The 23,496-nt window shown below is 50.4% G+C and overlaps 1 protein-coding gene across 2 annotated transcripts in view; it reads left to right on the top strand.

Annotated features, from left to right (window-relative positions):
• The first annotated feature begins 4,063 nt into the window (after positions 1 to 4,063).
• GPR137B (G protein-coupled receptor 137B) overlaps positions 4,064 to 23,496 on the top strand; it is a 51,699-nt gene continuing 32,266 nt past the window's right edge. The window contains exon 1 of one of the 2 annotated variants that reach the window (XM_067711024.1): positions 4,064 to 4,616. In XM_067711024.1, coding sequence (XP_067567125.1) covers positions 4,248 to 4,616 — 369 coding nt within the window. In that variant the 5' untranslated portion in view covers positions 4,064 to 4,247. The remainder of the gene's footprint in view (positions 4,617 to 23,496) is intronic. The other variant, XM_067711023.1, reaches the window with a different exon arrangement.

Below are 23,496 nucleotides of genomic sequence, written 5' to 3'. Positions count from 1 at the left end.
TTTCCAAATGCCTTGTTCATCATCATGGTATCCTATACAGTATCACTGCTGACCAAGGTCTCACTTTACACCAGAAAAAGAAATGCAGTGGGTTAATTTCTGTCCCTCAGTAGCAGCTGGGCTTATAGAATAGTGGAATGATTAATTGTTGACTTAGTTATAGCGCCTGCTGAAAGACACATCTGTAAAGACAGTATGACTGTCCTATAGCACATAGAGTATCTTCTGAACTCAAGGCCAATGTATGGCGTTGCTTCTCCTGAAGCCAGGATACATGGCTATAGATACAAGAGGATGGCGTCTCTCATGAATACACCCAATGACCCACTTGCAAATTTTTTTGTTTCTGTTCCCTTTACCTCTGGGCTCTGCTAGTTTGAAGGTCTTAGCAATCAGCAAGGAATTTTTCCACCAGGGGAAATCAATCATAGTTCCCTTAAGATTGAAACTGAGACCCGGGCTATTTCAGACTCCCTGCGCCAGTGGGTAAGAGTGCAAAAAGAGCGTGATGGTAGTGACAATCAGGGGATGCAAGGTTGCTGTTATATGATGGGCAAAAGAGGCCAATATGGGACTTCCCTGGTGGCGCAGTGGTTAAGAATCCTCCTGCTGGGGCTTCCCTGGTGGCGCAGTGGTTGAGAATCTGCCTGCTAATGCAGGGGACACAGGTTCGAGCCCTGGTCCGGGAAGACCCCACATGCCGCAGAGCAACTGGGCCCGTGAGCCACAATTACTGAGCCTGTGCGTCTGGAGCCTGTGCTCCGCAACAAGAGAGGCCGCGACAGTGAGAGGCCCGCGCACCGCGATGAAGAGTGGCCCCCGCTTGCTGCAACTAGAGAAAGCCCTCGCACAGAAATGAAGACCCAACACAGCAAAAATAAACAAGTAAATAAACTCCTATCCCCAACATCTTCTTAAAAAAAAAAAAAAGAATCCTCCTGCCAATGCAGGGGACATGGGTTCGAGCCTTGGTCCAGGAAGATCCCACATGCCGCAGAGAAACAAAGTCCGTGCACCACAACTACTGAGCCCAAGTGACACAACTACTGAAGCCCTTGCACCTAGGGCCCACGCTCCGCAACAAGAGAAGCCACCGAAATGAGAAGCCTGTGCACCACATCAAAGAGTAGCCCCCGCTCACTGCAACTAGAGAAAGCCCGTGCGCAGCAACGAAGACCCAACACAGCCAAAAATAAATAAATAAATTTATTAAAAAAAATAAAAGAGGCCAATAGAATCCAGCCATGGTGGTGCCCCATGTTACTGGCATGTCCAGTGAAAAACAATTTTTTGTTAAAAAAATTAACATACTCAGATCCCTCAGACCTAAGGGTTATCCCCTGATTAGCTAAGATTCTTGATAAAGGGAAAAGGGGATTTGTAATGTGCATTAAAGAGCGGAGTCATAAACCGATATAATGATATATCAATTAAAGCCTTGCGACCAACTGCAAAAATAAGAACTCTAACTTCTACTTATATTTTCTTCCTTGCTGTGTTATATGTATATTTATATCTATTTTAACTAATTATCCTTTACTTTTAACTTTCTTCTATTTTATGTAGGATAAATTAGTGAAAGATATCAAAACAATTCTGTGGCAGAATTAAAGGAGGAATTACTATCACCCAGAGATCCTGGACTTCAAGCTGGACACAGAAAATGATCCTTCAGTGTGACCCCTTTGGAGGAAGGAGTGAAGGTATTTTTCAATTGTATAAGGAATATTGCATTATATTAAGTGGGAGCATTTTTATTTTATATAGTTTTTATTTTCAGAATTGTAAGAATAGTGAGAAGCACATTTGATGCTGGGTGGTCAAGGGACAGACTATTGTCGACATTGTCATTTTGGGGGGCTGCTTTGGAAGTATGGTGAAGACTGCTAGTTCCTCCCCAAATCCATCTCCCCTTCATCCATAATAACAGAACCTTGACTTTTAGCTGTGCATATTGCCATACGGAATAAAAATTACATTTCCCAGTCTCTCTTGTAGCTATCTTATTAAGGTAAATAAGTTCTACCAATGAGTAGCAGATGCATTGTGTGCTATTTCTGGGAAGGCTCCTTGAACTAGAGAGAACACGTGCCCTTTAGTCCTTCCCTCTTCCTCCTAATGCCATCCTGGCATTAGGTGGATGCAATGGTTGCAGAGCCAGCAGCCATCCTGGATCATAAGGTTGTCTTGTGACTAGAGGTCTTGCATGGTGGAGAAATATCAGAGCATGGGCCTTTGATGACATTGTATTCTTTCAGTAAAATAAAATATAAACAGATTTTTTTTGATTGTCCAGGCAAGCACAGGGAAGACCAATATAAGCAAGGCATGTTTCTATACTAAGGAAACTTATAAACAAGTGGGGTGAATGACAATTATGCAAGGATGCTCTGTAAGCACACAGGTGGTGCACCTAAACTAATACTGAGTGGATGATGGTGTGGTCTGGGAAGTCTTTCTGGAGGAAGTAACCCCCTTACAAATGAATGGGATTTGGCCAATTGTTGGAAGAAGGGGTTGAAAGAGCTTCCTTGGCAACAGGAGTTAAGGGGTGTTAACAGTCATTAACACCTCAAGAGACAAGTCTGGGAGGTCAGCTAGGGTAGGAGTTTGAACTTTATCCTCAGAACAATGAGGGGCAAGTGAGAGAGGGAAAGGATAGAGGAACTAGAAAGGAGCGTGACACCAAAGGCACACCTGGCCCTGATGAAGCACCTGAAATGTATTAGGAGGGTGTAAGCACTAAATAATTTGTTGGAAAAGCAGCGCTGGTCCAGGCTCCACCGTGGGGGAGGACGGGTTCGTTTAAGGAACGAGAACACACAATTAGGCACGAAGTTGATGAAAAAATAAACCACAAGATACTACTGGAGTCTTGGAGATTTCGGGTCCCTTTCTTTTGTTTACCCGAACTGCTTGTCTAGAAGTGCTCCCAGACGGCAGCTTGGCCAGCCCTCTCTGCCCACAGCACTCTACAATTCCCGCCCACACCCCCCGCCCGCCAAGGTGATGATAGAGAGGCTCCCTGGGGCGTAAACTCAGTCAAAGCCTCTGAAGAGCGACCCCTCAGCCACAGCAAATGAGAGAGCTTGTCTGTCTGATGGGCAGGCAGTCCTGCTGGATGGGCCGGATTGGAATGGGAGGCAGCACGCCGAGAGCGGCCACCAGCTCTCTGAGGTCCCGCGGGCTCCCTCCGCTGCCCCGCCCCCGCGCTGCCCGCCGCACCAGCTGCTTGCCTGGGAGGTGAGGGGCGAGCATCCCCCAGCCCACCGAGGGAGCACCGTGTGGGGCGCACTATGAGGATTTCCGGGAGAAAACAGCCCCGCTTACCACCGAGACCAGGCGGCAGCCATAGGGACCATTCTTTTCCTCACTCTGCGTACGCAAACTTAACCTCAAAAACACAAACCCTGTCTTTGGCATTTCTGGATTTAGAAATAAGCATCACTCCAGCATGACATTTTCAAGGAAAAACGCCAATTAGTTCATAGCCCCAGAGTCGTAAAGTTTATTTTTAACGTTTAAAAAGATTGCAACGTTTGTCGCTGTTGAAATAAAATAACTAACTTCTGCAAAGCAACAAGTAATCATCAGCAGAGAGCGAGAGGTGTGGGGCTGCGTCCCAGGAGAAGGGGGCGACGCGGAACCCGTCAGGCGGCTCGGGGGGCGTCGGGGGGGCCGAGCGGCGCGGGGGCGCGCGGCAGGGGGCGGGGCTCCGGGGGGCTTGCGGCGCGGGGCAGGGGTCGGGGTGGGGGCTTGCGGCGCGGGGGCCGCGCAGTGCAGGGGGCGGGGCGGAGGCGCGCGGCACGGGGCGGGGCTCTGGGGGGCTTGCGGCGCGGGGCAGGGGTCGGGGCGGGGGCTTGCGGCGCGGAGGCCGCGCAGTGCAGGGGGCGGGGCGGGCGGGGTGGGCGGGGGCGCGCGGCAGGGGGCGGGGCTCCGGGGGCGCGCGGCGCGGGGCAGCGGGCGACGTGGGGGCGCGCGGCGCGGCGCGGGGGGCGGGACTCCTAGGGGCGCGCGGTGCACAGCCCGGGCGCGCGGGGCTGGCGGGCGCGGCGCTGCCAATCGCAGACAAAGGCCGCCCCAGTGAATCATGTGGTGCCGGGGGAGGAAGTGCGGCTTATTTTCTTTCCTCCAGTCGCCGGGCTCTGGGTGGAGCGCGATGCTCGGAGACCCCCGCGGGGGCGGCGGCGGCCGCGAGCCCAGATGAAGCCCGAGCGCCCCGGCCGTGCCGTAGCGCCCCCGGCCCGATGGAGGCCCAGCCGTGGGAACCCCTACGCAACGACTCGCTGCCGCCTACGCTGACCCCGGCCGTACCCCCCTACGTGAAGCTCGGCCTCACTATCGTCTACACCGTGTTCTATTCGCTGCTCTTCTTGTTCATCTACGTGCAGCTCTGGCTGGTGCTGCGCTACCGCCACAAGCGGCTCAGCTACCAGAGCGTCTTCCTCTTCCTCTGCCTCTTCTGGGCCTCCCTGCGGACGGTTCTCTTCTCCTTCTACTTCAAAGACTTCGTGGCGGCCAATGCGCTCAGCCCCTTCGTCTTCTGGCTGCTCTACTGCTTCCCCGTGTGCCTCCAGTTCTTCACCCTCACGCTGATGAACTTGTATTTCACGCAGGTGAGTCTCGGGAGGCCGCCCCCGCGGGCGGGAGGCACCTGGAGGGCGCTCACCTGGAGGGGGCGATGGCAGCCGCCGGGGCGGGTCACAGAGCCACCGGCCTGAGAGGGTCCGGGCAAGAAGCATTGGTTCTGGGGTGGTCCGAGCCCTGTCCTACCTGCAGGCCGTTGTCCCAGGTAACGCCCTCCTATTCCCAAGGGAGGCGAGGGAGAAGGGACAGGAAAGTGAAGGCTGGAGGCCACCGCAGCCTCTGCCCTCAGCTCAGCATCACCCAGTGGGTATGGTCCTCCGTGCGCGGGGAGCAGCATCTCCGTGCACACAGGAGAATCGGTATTGATGGGAGGTGTGCCCCCCAGGGACACTCGAACCCTAGAGTTTTCCCTCTATCCCCTCATCCCAAAGGATCTAACCCCCCAGCCCGGAAAGATCACCTGCACGTTGGCCTCCAGGTTGGGAACAGACACTGGCTTTGTGAGGCAGGGTGGGACTGCCCTGTTTTGGATGGGATGTTTTGAGCCTCCAGAGTGGGAGCCCTGCTGAAGTGCAGCTTGCTAACTCATTCCACAGGATTGCTAAACAGCAGTCGGGGCAACACCCAGCTCCTGAGCTGATGCGGCGGGAAGTCAGGGTTGCTGTCTGAGCTCATCTGAGAGGCCCCGAGAAAAAGCCGTAAAAGTTTGCTGGGGCCCTTTTACAGGCACACGGGAGTCGTTTTAGGAGGCAGATTGTTAATAAGCTAACGGGAGAACGTGCGAATTGACTTGGCTGCTGTGACGGTTGACTTAATGAAGTACAGTAATTGGAAAGTACTTTGCAAATACTGTGTAAAAGCATTGCATAAAGGTGTAATAGCACAATACCGTCGTCATCATCATTGTCATCTCTGCTTCTCATTAGCTTTCCAAGCACTAAAATGTCCATTTTCACTAGGACCCTGCCCAGGGGTGAGGCACCAACCACATCACCTGGTAAGGGGAATTTGTACCAGCAAGCATTCCATTCCTTTTAATAGTGTCCTTATTTATTAAAAGAAAATGCTGTTGCTTTAAAAAAAAAAAAAAAAGGAAAAAAGAAAAGTTAGAAAACGGATTGCCCTGGTGTAGTGGGAGCCCCTGACTGAAAATTTGGAGGAAATACTTTTGGCTAAAAACTAACATATGTACCCTTTAGTAGCTATTATAATCTTATCAAAAGGGATCTATACTCAAAGCCTTCTCCTCGGTCCAGTGTATCAGCATATTTTCCAGTCCACACGTAATGTGTATCATCTGTCCAAATACGACTTTTAAACCCGAAAACCAGTTCAGGCAGTCAGCTACGTTGCAGACACTCTGGCTTGTTCATTGGATGGAAAGGGCTGATTCCAGCAAGATACATAAGTCAGGTAGGTTGATGTTCCTTCAAGAACTGTGACGATGATCTGATTGCATATTGAGATCTTTATTCTGGTCCCTTTCTGAGAAAAAAAGGGCAGCGTAAAGCACTGCCATGGCTCTCTGGCACTCACATGCAAATTCTGCACTCAGAGCTGGATTAGGGGCAGGGCTTCACATTTTCTGCACCATCTGCTGGCTGGTGAGTAAATGCTGAGCGAGGGAAAGAGTGACCAGGCCCACAGCCTTGCAAGCCAAGAGGCTGCAAGCCACCACTCTAGCTTCTTTGTAACTGTCAGGACTTGTTTTCTTTATATCTCCAGGGTGGCTGGCAGGGGCAAGTGGTACTAACTGGTGGCATCTCAGACCCTGGCAGAGAAGCCATTCTCTGGCTTCCTGGCAGATACTCTGATACTTCTGGGGTGTTATAAAGGGGTCGCCCTTTGACTCCCTGCTCAGACGCCCCTCTCCCCCCTCCCCTCCCACATGCCTTCTCTTAGGCAGGGTTCTCAACCACTGGAATGGCTGGGGGACCTTTAAGGATTACTGCGGCCTGGGGCCCTTCTTAGAGCACATAAATCCGATTTCGGAGGGTGGCGGGTAGTGGCTAACAATGAAGAAGCCTGTGCTGTGTGCTAGGCTTGGTTCTAAGCGGTTTGTCTTATTTATTCTTCCCAACAACCCTCTGAGGGAAGTACGGATGGTGTCCCCATTTTTCAGAGGTGGGTCAGGGAGGTTGTATGACTCACTCAAGGTCACACGACCAGTGAGCCCTGGAGCCAGGAGTCGTCCCTCCTCCCCCACCTCCTCACCCCGCCACCAGACCAGGCTGTACAGCAGAGGCTCCGAGGCCAAGGCTGCCAGCTTCTGGGCCAGGGCAGCCCTGCACGAGGCAGGTCTGTCTGCAGAGCTGGGGTGGAGGGTCTGGCGGGGGGGGGGCGGCCGGGAAGGGCCGGGTTGGGGGGTGAGTTCAGCAGCGTCTGGGCAGCCGTCTCCCCCAGCTGTTCTCTCTCCTAATTTGGGGTCTGGCCCTCAGACTCCTGGGGTTCCTGGGTGTGACTGAATGCGGCGGGCTCAGCTGCCCCCTGGTTCAGCCTTGTCTTGAGCCCTGGGGCAGATTCCTGCCATTACAGGCTGGTTTGAGGAAGGAAAAGGAGAAGTGAGGCCTCTCGGTGGGGAAGAGGTGGTGTGATTACTGGACACTGAGGCAGGAGCCAGCACCTACTGCGCCTTAGAGTGCGGTGGGGAAGCTGCAGGGGGGTTACTGTGGGCGCCTGGGGCTCAGGGTGGGCCAGCAAAGGCCTGTGAATCCGGGCAGCACCTGGCGTGTCTCCCAGGGCCAGTTACCGACCTGCTGCAGGACAAGGGCAGCCCTAGCGCTCTCCCCAGGGTTGGAGCGGGTTAAAGGAGGTGCCCTCTGTGCTGCATCCTTCCGCCCCTCCTCTCCCTCAGTTAAGGTGCTCTTTCTGCATCTCCTAATAGCCGGAGCCCAGACTCTGGCCAAACCACAGTCCTGAACGTCAGGCCCCAGCACTGGCTCGGCCCTTTATCAGCCCACTGTGTCATTGAAATAATTTTTCCCACCAACCTGCAGCTTTTATGTTTGTCAAACGGCAGTGGCCCTGGGCCTCCCATTGCGGGGAGGATGGAAGTCACCAGTTCCTCACAGCTGTAGCTCGCAACGCTGAGAGTCAAAGGGACTGGGGGGTCCAGCCCTTCATTCTGCAGATGAGGCAGCCGAGGCCTCGGGGATTCTGGTGACTTGTGCTGGGTCCCCCAGCCAGGCACACAGAGCCAGGAAGAGTGCTTGCTGCACACAACACCCTGCAACTCAATGCATCCTGGTCCGGGAACGAGGAGGCAGCTGGAAGGCTAATCCAGGGACCCTGTCTTCTCCACCCCACCGGGAAAAGGGAGGTGGTGACCTCAGGCATAAGTGGATCTCGCTAGGGCTCTTGGCAGTCAGTTTAATCAAGAAATGTTTACCGAATCTGTTGTGTGCCAGGCCCTAATCTAGGAGTTGTGAAGAGGGAAGCTTCTAGGGCTCTTGATGATTATGAAGAAGTAAGAAGCTTAGGAATACACACTTAGGAAGCCTTTGCTGGTCCCCAAGTACCTTATTTCAAAGCTAGGAGCACACAGTTGCACAGGGGCCGGGAATCCTCACCTCTGCACCAACCGTGGCTGCCCGGCCCCTGGCAGCGGCTCCTCGTGGTCACTCAGTGGACTCACAGCTGCCAGAGCTGTGTGTGTGTGTGTGTGTATGTGTGTGTGTGTGTGTGTCTGTACACACACACACACATGCAGGACCAGGAGAAGTTTCTTTATTAACGTTCAGTCTACCATCTACCACCAGCACTCCCCAGGAAGTCACTTCCTGATTTTACTTCTAAAAACTGCCCCCCAAGAAGAAGCTTTCCAATTTTAACAGCCCGATTTCGCAAGATCTGTCCTCGAAGCACTAGCTCTTTGTTCTCTCTGTCCCCCACTCTTGTGGCTTCAATGCCGAAGGGCTCGCCTGCCAACGTCAGGGGAACCAAATTTCCTTCACGGCCTCCGCACTCGTGGGAACAGTTAGCCTCTTCTCAGCGTATCTGAGCTCCAGCCCATTGACCAGGAAGCCGTGAATTCTCAACAGCAGAGGCTGGGCTGAGAATGGTCAGTGTTGTCCCTGTGCTGTGAGCCCAGACCTGTGGCTCCCATTCCCATTGGAGCCTGGGTCTGGTCCCACACAGCCTCACGCCTGTAGGTTTTTGCTGCATCCTTTTGCTCCCCTGCCTTTCCCTGGGTCAGACGAGCAGGGACTAGCAGGGAGGCAGAAAGAGAGCATCATCGTAAGGCCCTTTTCATTGCTCAGGTGGGTGGTGTGCGGCAGTGCCCTTCCCGCCAGAGGGCTGTGATGCGCCCCCATCTTCCAGCCCCCAGAGACGTCAGCTCGGAGGTTCCGGGTGGAGCAGTGAGGACTGGTCTGATTGGATAAGAGCATTGATGAAATTGATGCCACTCATCCGAATGACATTCCTAAGAGTGTCAGGTTTTTGGAAGCATCATAGTGTGTGATCCCAGGATCTGTTTTCATCCACTGATTCCTGATCGCCTTGCAGTTCCAGGGAGAGGAGAGAAGCCTCTTCCCTGTTCTAGGTCTGGCACGTCTGTTATCTCAGGACGGAAATGGCCTCAGCACACAGGTGACCATACCTGGCACGTAGGCACCCCCAGAGGTCCGCAGAGCTTGTAAATATTTTACTTTTGATTCATCCTGTGGCTAAAGTTTAGAGCCTGTTAACCTCTGAGGACAGAGGAGGTCCGAGTGGTTTTACTCTTGAGTGGGTTATTTCCTCAAACTTGGGCGTGGAGGACACAGGAAAGGAAGTCCAGACAGTGCCCGAGTCAGTATTTTAAACCTTGTGTGTCACATATGGTCTCTGTTGCATGTTGTTCTTTCTTTTTTAGACATCTCTTTAAAAACATAAAAACGATTCTTAGCTCACAGGCCATACGGTAACAGGCTGCAGGCTGAACTTGGTCCTCGGCACAAGGTTAGGACAAAGCTGGCGTGTGTCACCAAGCTCCCATCCCACCTTGCCGTTATTTTTACTGTGACAGGTCCTCGGGCACGTTGGAAACAGGCCGTGGCTTCTCAGCTTGTGGTTAGAGTGTCGTTCACTCAGCGAACAGATCTCATCAATCACCTGCACACGGGTATCTGGGCTCAGAGACAGTAAGCTGGAATTTGTGCCCTGAGGGGCCACAGACTATAGGGAAAGACAGACAAACTGAGGCGGCAGTGCCGGGAGCCACATGCCACCCACAGCACCCGGGGGAGGGGGCACCTGTCCCGGCCTGCGAGGCGTGGGGGAGCTGGGGAGACACAGACGAGGGGCCTTGGGCTGGACATCTTGTGATGTCACCTTTAATGACAGACACACCGGTCAGGCTACATAGTGTGTAAAGCACAGGGTAAACGTCTGCACACACTGCTCTCCTCGCTCCCCAGACCTAAGAGCCGTCAGAGGTCACGTTGCCCATCAGGCCATGTGACGGTCTGTTGGTTGTGTGTGACCGGGGACAGACAGGGAGGGACGTGGGCCGAATGTGAGCCCGGCTGGCTCCTGTGGGCCCAGCCCCGGCAGGACCACAGCCCTGTCCTGATGAGACTGCATCACTGTCCGCACAGAGGCCCTGGTCCTCCCAGCTTTCAGTCGCACAGTCTACTGACATGACCTTGGAGACACATTTCACTCACTCGACAAGTGTGTTCTTAAAATTGGGGTGAAATTCACGTCCCGTAAAATTAACCATTTTAATATGTATGACTTAGTGGCATTTAGTACATTCACATTATTATGCAACGATCACCTCTGTTCAGTTCCAGAACATTTTCATCCCTCCAAAAAGACCCTCCACGCCCATTGAGCAGTCACTCCCTTTCCCCCGCTCACCCCAGTCCCTGGCGGACACCGATCTACTTTCTGTGGACTGGCCTGTCCTGTATACTTCACATCAAAAGAGTCATACACTAAGTGGCCTTTCATGTCTGGCTTCTTTCACTCAGCACGACGTTTTCGAGGTTCATCCGTGTCGTAGGGTGTGTCACTAGCCCATTCCTTTTTAAGGCTGGCTGACGTTCCATCACAAGTGTGTTCCACAGTTCGCTTACCCACTCATCTGCAGAGGACACTAAGGTTGCTTCAGCACGTGTTTCTGAGTGTCTGTTATTCCCTGGAGGCTGTGCAGATTGGGTGAAGGTCACACGTAGTTCCTGCTTTCAGGGAACTTGGCGTTGAACAGGGAGAAGAAGAGACCACGTAAATTCTGTCTCCATGGTGCCAGTGGCCCATGTGACTTAGTGACAGTCCTTACAGTGGTGACACCAGGTGCGAGATGTTTCTGATAGAAGATTGGGGGCTTAATTCACTCCGTCATCTCTGTAATTCTCCCTCTAGGACACACGCTTTAAACAGAACCAATGGCTTTGCTACTATTTAAGTGTAAGTCAAATCCTTTCGCCCTGCTTTGTTCACGGCAGCCTCTTGGGGTCCAGGCCACCACCAGGATGGAAGAGTGAAGCTGGGGGAGGGCTGGCCCCGACCCTTGGGGCCATGCAGAGCTGTGTCACCCCTCCCACGACAGACTTGGTGGCATGTGTTGCTTCCTCTTGGGTTCTCCCTGCTCGGGGTGGGACATTCTCAGTTCCCTTCATTGCTTCTGATGGGATGTGGGTTTGTCCCTCACCGTCCTGGTCATTATCCCAGGTGTCTCCATCCAGTGTCCTTCAGTGAGTTGGGGGCAGCGCAGCAGCAGACCCACGTCTCGCTCCCCGAGAGCAGTTTCTGTCACCACGTTCCTTCCCCTGGAGGAGGTACCGCCGGCCGTCCTCTTGGGCAGGATACAGGAGCATCCTCTGACCTCGTCTGAGTCTGTTTGGCTGCTACAATGAAACACGACAGACTGGGCCGCTTCAACACCAGGAATTTCTTTTTCCTCTTCTTTCTTTCTTTTTTTTTTTTAACAATCCATTGCTTTCTTTTCTTTCTTTAAAAATTTTTTATTTTATATTGGAGTATAGTTGATTTACAGTGTTGTTAGTTTCAGGTGTGCAGCAGAGTGATTCAGTTATACATATGCATATATCTGTTCTTTTTCAAATTCTTTTCACATTTAGGATTATTACAAGATATTGAGTCCCCTGTGCTATACAGTAGGTCCTTGTTGGTTGTCTGTTTTATCTATAGTGGTATGTATTTGTCAGTCCCAAACTCCTAATTTATCCCCCCCGCTCCACCTCTCCCCTTTGGTAACCATAAGTTTGTTTTCTATGCCTGTGAGTCTGTTTCTCTTTTGTAAATAAGTTCTTCTGTATCATTTTTTTTAGATTTCACATATGAGTGATATATTTGTCTTTCTCTGTCTGACTTACTTTCCTTAGTATGATAATCTCTGGGTCCATCCATGTTGCTGCAAATGGCATTATTTCATTCTTTTTTATGGCTGAGTACTATTCCATTTTATATATGTACTACATCTTCTTTATCCATTCCTCTGTTGATGGACATTTAGGTTACTTCTATGTCTTGGCTATTGTAAATAGTGCTGCTATGAACATTGGGGTGCGTGTACCTTTTCGAATTATAGTTTTCTCCGGATATATGCCCAGGAGTGGGATTGCTGGATTGTGTGGTAGCTCTATTTGTAGTTTTTTAAGGAACCTCCATACTGTTCTCCATAGTGGCTGCACCAGTTTACATTCCCACCAACAGTGTAGGAGGGTTCCCTTTTCTCCACACCCTCTCCAGCATTTATTGTTTGTAGACTTTTTGATGAGGGCTGTTCTGACTAACACTAGACACTTCGCTCTCTCAGGAGGCTGGTCGCCTGAGGGCAGGGTGTCGGTAGGGTCGGGCTCTGGCAAGGGCCTCTTCCGGCTTGCAGACAGCCGGCTTCCCGTCGCGTCCTCACGTGGTAGGGAACAGAGGGAGGCTCCTTGGGGTCCCTTTGATAAGAGCACCAATCCCACCCACGAGGACTCCATCCTCTTGACCTGAGTGTTCAGAGGCCTCCCCTCCTAATACCATCACAGTGGGGGTTAGGATTTCAACCTGTGAATTTGGGGCGGACACAAACATGCAGTTCATAAAAAATACCACACTGCTCCCAGCAAGGGCAGGAGTTCCAGGAAACCTCAGAATTGTCCTTCCTTCCGAGGCAGAAAGTTATTTTCTGGAGGGAAAAAAACCCCTGAGGCCTCTTCACTACCTATTCTGTAGTTCGTACATCATTTGCCGAGAGGATTGGGGTCCAGTGGCGAGCCGTGGCCCGATGCTGCTGCAGCCACACGAAAGCCTGAAGCCTTGGGGCCCGGCTGGCTGGTAACCCAGCTAAGCTTCCTAGGTGGAGAAATGTATCTTCCGTGCTATGGTGTGTTAACCTTATTTAAGCCTTTACCTTATTTAAGCGTTTAGAACAATTATGGGCAGGGCCCTGGCAGGTAAACTGTGAACTGCCATCGTGGCAGGAGCAGTTCAGAAACATCGTACCGAACATGGTACCTTGTGTGGCCACAGCCCTCCCTCCCGCAGAGGGAGACGCCTGCCAGGGAGGCTGATGGGCGTTGTTCACCTCCACCTGCGCCAGTGAGGTGACCCAGGCTGCCCTGGGGGCGGCTGGGCCCGCGTCCCTCCCCTACAAGTCAGGCCCACCCCCACTTAGAAGCAAGGCTGCAGCGATCCCTGTGGGGCTGGGATCCCTCTGGGAACTTCGTGTCATCGTTTTGAAAGGAGAAGTTACCGTGATGAACATTCGTACTGACCCTCTTATCTTACAGGGGGACCCTGAGGCCCAGGAGCGTAAAAGAGAGTTTATCAGGGGTGAGCAAAGAAGCAGGTTCAGGGAATTCCCTGGTGGTCCAGTGGTCAGGGCTTGGTGCTTTCACTGCCGTGGGCCTGGATTCAATCCCTGGTCCGGGAACTAAGATCCCACCAGCCGAGCGCGGCCAAAAAAAAAGGCAGGTTCATGGCAGTCTGGCCAGCTGCGCACCCCTGAACCCAGACGCTCGGGTAGCAAGAGATGACACAGGAAAAATCAGGGCGCCTGAAGGCCAGCGTTCAGTGTGTCGTCAGGTGGCCTTGAGGGCCTTTGGACAGGCGTGCCCTCCAGGGTGCTGCTGCCCGTCGTGGGTGGTACCTGTGGGCCTGACTTGACCAGTGTGGAGCCCAGAGTCTGCGGGGTGGCCTGGCGGGTGCTGGTGATGTTGGATGGAGGTGCAGTTCAGTTGATAGGGACAGAGAGGCTCTGGTGAGCCGCCGGGGCGGGTGGAGGAGAGAGGAGCTTGGCTGGACCCCTGGGAACTGGAGCAGGAGAGGAGCCTTCCGGAAGGGAGGGGGCAGGTGGAGACGCCTGTATCCCGCGAGACCTCATCCCTTCATCATTTGCAAAGGGGTCCTGAGACTACAGGGCAGAGAAGTGTGAGGCTGAGCTCCTGCCTTCGTGGGGCTCCCAGGCTGACTGGGGATAGGCTACACACACACACACACACACACACACACACGCACGCACGCACGCACGCACACACACACACACACACACACACACACACCTGAGGAGGGCTCTCCGGTGCTGGCTCAGCTGGACAGGAAGGGCAGCAGAGCTCTCAGGAGAGCGGGAGAAGGCTGAGGATGCTTCCAGGGAGTTCTGGGCTTTACAGAAGTTCAGAGGAGAGGGAGCATCAATGTTGGTCCCGAGATCACAAATGAAAGCAGCTCGCCTAAGTGCTGGGGGGCCTCTGTCCCGACGGTCAGCGTGAGGCCAGGCAGTGAGTAGGACTGGCTCCCTGAACCACGCACTTGCCAAGTTCAAAGACAGGAGACGACAGGGTGAAGACCTGACCTTGGGAGCCAGTCACCTCCCTGGGGGCCTGTCACACCTGCCCAGGTGGGGGCACAGAGCACGTCTTGGCTCCAGGCTGCTGCACCCAGAATGACTTGGCATGGACAGCATACTCCTTTTTCTATCATGGGGTTCCGTGGCTTTTTTTGAGGAAATTTTATTTTTCATTCAAGCATAGTTGATTCACGGTGTTGTATTAGTGTCAGGTATCCAGCCAAGTGATTCAGTTATACATATACATAAATGTGTTCTTTTTCAGCTTCCTTTCCCTTATGGGGAGTAGAGTTCCCTGAGCTGTACAGTTGGTCCTTGTGGGTTATCTATTTTACGTATTCTGTGGCTTTAAAAACAGGACCAGTGTCTGCAGACGTAGAGACATCGCCGCCCTCGCTCTTAGAGAGTTGACCTTGCGGGGACTGCTATGCGAAGGGAGACGTCCTGCATTTGAATTCAGCGGGCTCCAAAAATTTAGAAACTGCAGGTTGAGTCACCCTGCTCTGGTGAATGAGGGTGCTTAGCATGTGGAAACACAGACTAATGACTGTCACCCAGGGCGACCAGGGCCTCAGGGTTTGCATAATTTCCCCAATATATCAGGAAGTGGCCAACAGAGAGGGATCACAAGCGCAAATCGTGAATGTGTCAGTGGTTCCTAAACTTCTTGAGTACGAAAGTTCCTTTTATGGTCAAGAGAGCATTTATGATCACAGTTTAGCAGCTGTGCATTTAGAATCGTGGTTTGAGAGCGTTTGCAGGGACTATAGCAGCAGGAGGGGCAGCAAACACAGAAATGCTGAGATAGTGTCTGGTAGGTGGCAGGCATTTGGCTGAGTACTCTTATCTGTGGTAATTCACCCAATCTTCACAAAAACCTATGAGATGGGCACTATTATTAGTCTCATTTTACAGATGAGGTACTTGAAGCACAGAGAGGTTAGGTAACTTTTCTAAAGTCACACAGCTGATTATTGGTGGAGCCAAGATTCAAGCCCAGGGGAGCCAGCTCCGGAGTCCACACTCTTTTTTTTTTTTCTAAGTTTTTGTAATATATACATATACATTTATTTATTTATTTATTTATTTATTTATGCATAACCCGCCCAGCATGGGTTGCAGGATCTTAGTTTCCTGACCAGGGATCAAGCCAGGGCCATGGCAGCTCCTCCATGAACTGAGTCCTAACCACTGGACCGCCAGGGAATTCCCCAGAGTCCACACTCTTAACCATCTTTAGGCGTCTCTCTGCTGGAGATGGACACACAGCTGTGACCTGCAGAGGGTGGAATACCCAGCCTTAGTGAGAACGCATGAATGAGAGCCAAGTGTCTCAGCATCGATACATTGTAAATACCTTGTGACAGGTGAACAGACAAGTTGCAGAAGCGTATGGAAGGCACTGATTCGAACAAAGTGAGAAACCATGCACGATGGGACTATATATTGTTTATCCTCGTAAAAGCAGAAGCCTGCTGGCTATCAGAACACCAAAGTCAGGTGGCCATTCCCTCTGCAGAGGAGGGAGGGATCAGAACCAAGGAGAGAGACGCTGGGGGCTTCAATGGTGTCTTTTTATTTATTAGAAATAAAATGAACTGGAGCGAACAGGGCAGTGTCAAACGTGACTGAACTGCATGGTGGGTAGTGAATTTTGGTTACTTTATTTCTTTGTGTATACGTGACATAGTTTATAGTAAAGTTTAAACCTACGATAAATGTGTAACATTTTCAAACGAATTTGCATACATACATTTAAAAATAGTATGTGAGAGAGAGAGGAGGAGGAGGCAGAGATTGGTTTAGACATGCGTCTGTGCTTGGTACACACAGAGTTACAGACCTTCTTGGGTCTAACTGTGAGGGTCTCCAGGGGCCTCAGCCCCCGGGCGGGACCACAGACACAGAAGCAGGTGTGTAGCCTGGGCCTGGGGTCTGGAGCCTGTTCAGGATGGGAGGGTTGTGAAGTGTCCACCTGCCTGTTTTCTTCTAAAGGGGCAGCGCTTCAGGAAGAGGTGGCACTGAAGCGGAGACTCAGTGACACGGGTCGTGCTCTGGGGGTGTGGGGGTGGGTGTGGAATTTATAAAGCAAAATGGCCACATAGAGAAATTGTGAATAAAGTGCAGGTCTGGAGGCATAGCGCTTCATTGAGCTGTCACGGACGCTGCCTCTGGGGACAGAAGAGGTTACTTTTGTTTAGTTTCTCTGAATGCACACGGGTCACTGTCATCCCCACAAGGAAGAGCCTGGGACGTTTCTGCCAGAAGCAGCCAGCATGCTTCATTAGGAAAAATGATTGTAAAGCAGCAAAGGCCAGCTGGGGTTGGTAGGAGGAAAACACAGGCAAGCAGGACTTCAAAGGGTGGGAACAGAAGGGGTGAGCCGTTCAGGGGCTGTAATTTATGAGGGGAGGGAGGCCGAGGGCAGCAGCTGCTTCTAGAACCTTTGTACTTCTGTCACCCGTGTACGTCATAGGCGGCTCTCTGGGCCCTCCTGCGTCATCCGGGAGGTGGCGGGAAGGGCCTGGGGTTGCCCAGAGGGCACAGAGCCCCACGGGTGGGCGGGAGGGGTGCTGGGAACAGAGGCGGGCTCTCCCCACCCCAGCCTCCCTCCCTGGGGCCAGCTTGGGGGTGGGGACGTCCTCCCGCTTCCCCAAACTGGAATTAAACCTTCAGAAAGTCACCTGGCTTTCCCGTTCTGGGCGTCAGTTCTAGGTAGGACTCCGCAAGGCCGTGGAAATGATGCTGAGACCGACAGGAATGGGTGCGGGGAAGATGCTTTAGTCCCACAACAGGATGGGAGTTTCCATGGAAACTGCTGCTCTGCCCCACTCTCTCGGCCGCAACCCTGCCTCCTGCCTCTCCTTCCCTCTGCTCTGCCATCCCGGGGGTCCCGGGGCCCAGGCTCCTGATCTTAAACCAGGTCCTAGTGCCCTTGAATAATCTCTCTCGCGTTTCACAAACACATTTTTAAAGAGTAGCTGATGCTCTAGAATAGCCTCCCCGCTGCCACTTCCTCCTGCCTCCCCCGCTTCCCCTCCAGGCCCCTCCCCATCTGCCCAGCCCCCCACGGTTATACAGTACTACTTCCGAGCAGCCGCTGGCACCCTGATGGTCCCTCACCCAGGCCTCTCTCTCCCCCTTTGCCCGCCTACGCGCCACTGGCACCCCCGGGCCAGCTCCTTGCCTGCCGTTCTGCTCCTTTATGTTGACTGAGACCAGTTCACACTCTGTACTGTTCTCCATTTAAAGCTCTACATCCACAGACTTGCCCAACCATCACCACCATCAATTTCAGAACATTTTTTTTATTGAAGTATAATTGATTTACAAGGTTGTGTTCATTTCTGCTGTACAGCACAGTGATTCAGTTATGCATATATACACATTCTTTTTCATATTCTTTTCCATTATGGTTTATCACAGGATATTGAATATAGTTCCCTGGGCTCTACAGTAGGACCTGTTGTTTATCCATCCTACAGATAATAGTTTGCATCTGCTAACCCCAGACTCCCAATCTGTCCCTCCCTCACCCTCACCCCCGCTTGGCAACCACAGGTCTGTTCTCTATGTCTGTGAGTCTGTTTCTGGTTCATAAAAGTTCAGAACATTTTTCTGTCACCCCCAGAAGAAACCCTGGAGCTCTTAGCAGTCACCCACACTTCTCCCCAGCCCCCAGACCCAGGCAACCGCTAAGCTACATTCTGTCTTTGTTTTCCCTGTAAACATACACCTCTGTTTTCACCTTCTCTCTGAACCCCTAGTCCAGGCCCTTTGTCTCTGGTCCCCCACCCCTGCCCCCCTCTAAAAGCACAGCTCTGATTTCAGATTGTGTGGCTTCTACTGAAAGCCTTCTGATTCTCTTACAGGCAAGTGCATGTGCCTTACCTGACTAAAGGCTGCTGCCTGGACTTGTATCCTAGCCTAGCCTGCTGTCCACCTGGCCCACCCCAGGGGGTCCAGGTTCCCCGCAGGCTGTCTCACTTCCTCACAACTCACACCCCCCTCACACCATGTCTGTATCTGGTTGTAGTTTCTGGAGGTCAGGACCAACGTTTCCTTATTTTCACAATTCTCGGTTCCAGATCTGGCGCTGTGTCAGCTGAGCTGTCACCAATACCACCAGTCTGAATGTGGGGAGAATTTGAATTTTTGTCTGACCTCACTTGTTCCCCAGCCACTCACAGGTCCCTGTCGTCCTGCCCTCCCATCTGGCAGGTCTGGTTTTGCAGGGAGCCAGCGGAGCCCGCACTGTCCGTAGCAGGGGCTGTAAGATGTGAAGGAGTAATTCGTCCTTGTCTGCCTCCCCCTCAGGAGCCCTGTCCTCCTCCCAGCCGGATTCCTGCTGAGGTCAGTGGGAACCAACGCAGACTCTAGGAGATGGGCAGCCCGATAAGAGAGCAGGAGTCAGCCCCGGAGGGTTAGCTCCACTTCTGGGCACTAATCAATCTTCAGTGAATTTCCCTGGAACACAGACAGGAGTGGGGGAGGGGTGAGTAGGAGAGATTTAGAATTTTTTTTTTTGAAAACTTGGTCCAGGCATTTACGTACTGTATTTAATGAGGGCAAAAATGACGCTGCAATTAAATGTATAGTGTGTCAGTTTAAAACGCCAGGAATTTAAATGCAACTTTGAGCAACTTAGGTTTAAGGATTAACTTGAGGACAGGGCAGAGTTTCTAAGCACAACTTGCAAAGGCCCAGGTGAATTCAAGACATAAACAGTTGACCCTTGAACAACATGGGTCCGCCTAGATGTGGATTTTTTTTCCACAGTGGATACTACAGAACTACATGATCTGCGGTTGGTTGAGTCTGTGGTTACAAGGAAGCCGCCTTTATGCTGTAGGCCCATGATAAATTCTACTTGGATTTTCACCTGCATGGAGGGTCAGGGAGCCCCTGACCCTCTCGTCGTTCAGGGGTCAACCGTAATTGCCACAAATTATAAAGAGTGGACAGAGCGTTTACAAATCATGGCTGAGGCTTTGATTTTGATGTCGTTATCTGTCACCGTGGCTTTCAGCTTAGAGAGGATCCAATGGTTTATTTCGTGTCAGACTGTCCCCTTACCTGGTGATGACTTTTCTCCTCCAGGCTGCGATGTGGACTTAATGAGGATCTAAGTTTTGCGGGGTTTCCCCATCTTTTACAGGATGGGCCTTTGGGTTCCTTTTGGGGTAGAATGCTTTGACCTGGGGGACCCCTTGATTGGTGTTCACGGGGGTGAAGGCTGAGTATGATTTTAAAGTTGTCATTTTTTCTTGTTTGTTGTTGTGATTATTATTATTGCTGTTATTAAGGCTGCAGTGAACATTCTACCTGTGCTTAGCACCTTTAAGGGCAGTGTTTCCCAAACTCTGTTCCCTGGAACACTCATTAGGTACACCTTCAGCGGCCAAATAAGTTTGGAAAATTGCTGCATACCTTGCGTTTCCCTTGAAGATTTACAACATAGAGTAATTAGCTTTTTAAAGGCTCTGGGAATTCGTGCAGGGGAAATCTAGGTAGCCAGCAGTTCCTAAATTTGTTCGCTGACCTAACGCCTATTTCCAGTCACCTTTATGAATTCCCAGTTCTGTGGGCGCACCTTGAGAAAGTCGGCCTCAGGGTCAGTTCTTACAAGGAGCATTATGGGGGCAAAGCATGTGATCGTTTATAAAGCTCGAGTCCTGGACCAGATATTTGATTGTCATGGCTGGGAACCCTGACCTTCGCTGTGTTCCAGGAAGGGGCTTCTGGGGACCAGGCTGGCCTCCCACCCCTGACTCCTTTCAGTTCATCATCCATCCGGCATGCACATTCGGGGCTGCAGGGACCATGGGGAGTAAAGAAACGTCTCTTATTGTATTTATGGAGGAGGATGGTGCGCAGGTGGGCTGTGCTTCCACTCGGGAGGGGTGACTGCTTTTGCAACTCTTGGCTGGGGGTGTGGATCTGCAGGTCCCGGGCCCTGAAGACCCAGCGCTGGCCGAGTGGTGGCAGTGAGCTGGGTGCCCCATGGGCCACGGGTTGACCCTGATCCATGCATGTACTCTCGTGCCGTCCTGGTGGGACCAGGAGCCGCCTGGGTGAGACGAGGCAGGATGTGGCCGAGGAACAGTTGATGTGCCCATCACGCGGCCGAGCCCCCGACCTGCAGATCAGCCCCCTGTGCCCAGACCACCTGAGCCCATGGCCTTTCTGGGTTGCATCTCCTCTTGTCATTTGCCCAGTCCAGGTTTTCCCTCACCAGTAGGGACCATAACCCTGTTGAAGGCAGAACGGGTCAAATTTTTCTTGCATCCGTGACAGCACTTTGCACCGAGCTGAGTCCATAGGACGGTACGACCTGTGGGTGGTTTCTGGGAGCCCAGCGATGGCCCTGGCGTATGAGAGTCAGCTGAGTTACCTGCCACCGAGTAAGCCCCCCAAGGGTGGTGAAATAATAAAACGATATTTGTATATTTTGTCGACAAGTTCAAACACTTTTTAAAAAATACTGTAGTTTCAATATCATATGATATCACTTATGTGTGGAATCTAAAAAAATGGGACAATTTAACTTATTTACAAAACAGAAATACACTCACAGACATAGAACACAAAAATGGTTACTGAAGAGGAAAGCGGGGGGTTAAATTAGGAGTTTGGAATTAACACATACAAGCTACTATATGTAAAATAGATAAACAACAAGGACATACAGTATAGCACAGGGACCTATATTCACATCTTATAATAACCTATAATGGAAAAGAATCTGAAAAAGAATATATATATATGCATATATATATATACACACACACACGTATGTGTGTGTAACTTAATCACTTTGCTGTACACGTGAAACTAACACAACATTGTAAATTAACTATACTTCAATTTAAACATGGTTTAAAAAATACTATAGTTTCTTCTCCTCCCTTTTTTTAACTTCCTGATGAAATTTGAATATTTATTTATTTATTTTTTACATCTTTATTGGAGTATAATTGCTTTACAATGGTGTGTTAGTTTCTGCTTTATAACAAAGTGAATCAGTTATACATATACATATGTTCCCATATCTCTTCCCTCTTGCATCTTCCTCCCTCCCACCCTCCCTATTCCACCCCTCTAGGTGGTAACAAAGCACTGAGCTGATCTCCCTGTGCTACGCGGCTGCTTCCCACTAGCTATTTTACGTTTGGTAGTGTATATATGTCCATGCCACTCTCTCACTTTGTCACAGCTTACCCTTCCCCCTCCCCGTATCCTCAAGTCCCTTCTCTAGTAGGTCTGTGTCTTTATTCCCATCTTACCCCTAGGTTCTTCATGACATTTTTTTTTCTTAGATTCCATATATATATATGTTAGCATACGGTATTTGTCTTTCTCTTTCTGACTTACTTCACTCTGTATGACAGAGTCTAGGTCCATCCACCTCACTACAAATAACTCAATTTCATTTCTTTTTATGGCTGAGTAATATTCCATTGTGTATATGTGCCACATCTTCTTTATCAGTTCATCCGATCATGGGCACTTAGGTTGCTTCCGTGTCCTGGCTATTGTAAATAGAGCTGCAATGAACATTTTGGTACATGACTCTTTTTGAATTATGGTTTTCTCAGGGTATATGCCCAGTAGTGGGATTGCTGGGTCATATGGTAGTTCTATTTGTAGTTTTTTAAGGAACCTCCATACTGTTCTCCATAGTGGCTGTACCAATTCACATTCCCACCAGCAGTGCAAGAGAGTTCCCTTTTCTCCACACTCTCTCCAGCATTTATTGTTTCTAGATTTTTTAATGATGGCCATTCTGACCGATGTGAGATGATATCTCATTGTAGTTTTGATTTGCATTTCTCTAATGATTAATGATGTTGAGCATTCTTTCATGTGTTTGTTGGCAATCTGTATATCTTCTTTGGAGAAATGTCTGTTTAGACCTTCTGCCCATTTTTGGATTGGGCTGTTTGTTTTTTTGTTATTGAGCTGCATGAGCTGCTTGTAAATTTTGGAGATTAATCCTTTGTCAGTTGCTTCATTTGCAAATATTTTCTCCCATTCTGAGGGTTGTCTTTTGGTCTTGTTTATGGTTTCCTTTGCTATGCAAAAGTTTTGAAGTTTCATTGGGTCCCATTTGTTTATTTTCGTTTTTATTTCCATTTCTCTAGGAGGTGGGTCAAAAAGGATCTTGCTGTGATTTATGTCATAGAGTGTTCTGCCTATGTTTTCCTCTAAGAGTTTGATAGTGTCTGGCCTTACATTTAGGTCTTTAATCCATTTTGAGCTTATTTTTGTGTATGGTGTTAGGGAGTGTTCTAATCTCATACTTTTACATGTACCTGTCCAGTTTTCCCAGCACCACTTATTGAAGAGGCTGTCCTTTCTCCACTGTACTTTCCTGCCTCCTTTATCAAAGATAAGGTGACCATATGTGACCATGTGTGTGTGGGTTTATCTCTGGGCTTTCTATCCTGTTCCACCGATCTATATTTCTGTTTTTGTGCCAGTACCATACTGTCTTGATTACTGTAGCTTTGTAGTATAGTCTGAAATCAGGGAGCCTGATTCCTCCAGCTCCATTTTTCGTTCTCAAGATTGCTTTGGCTATTCGGGGTCTTTTGTGTTTCCTTACAAATTGTGAAATTTTTTGTTCCAGTTCTGTGAAAAATGCCAGTGGTAGTTTGATAGGGATTGCGTTGAATCTGTAGATTGCTTTGGGTAGTAGAGTCATTTTCACAATGTTGATTCTTCCATTCCAAGAACATGGTATATCTCTCCATCTATTTGTATCATCTTTAATTTCTTTCATCAGTGTCTTATAATTTTCTGCATACAGGTCTTTTGTCTCCTTAGGTAGGTTTATTCCTAGATATTTTATTATTTTTGTTGCAGTGGTAAATGGGAGTGTTTTCTTAATTTCACTTTCAGATTTGTCATCATTAGTGTATAGGAATGCAAGAGATTTCTGTGCATTAATTTTGTATCCTGCTACTTTACCAAATTCATTGATTAGCTCTAGTAGTTTTCTGGTAGCATCTTTAGGATTCTCTATAGTATCATGTCATCTGCAAACAGTGACAGCTTTACTTCTTCTTTTCCGATTTGGATTTTGTTTATTTCTTTTTCTTCCCTGATTGCTGTGGCTAAAAATT

This window comes from Pseudorca crassidens, chromosome 16 (assembly GCF_039906515.1).
Source record: "Pseudorca crassidens isolate mPseCra1 chromosome 16, mPseCra1.hap1, whole genome shotgun sequence".
In the NCBI taxonomy this organism is placed as follows: Eukaryota; Metazoa; Chordata; class Mammalia; order Artiodactyla; family Delphinidae; genus Pseudorca; species Pseudorca crassidens.
The sequence above is the reverse complement of the archived record's forward strand: the minus strand, read 5'-3'. Positions and strand labels throughout refer to the sequence as shown.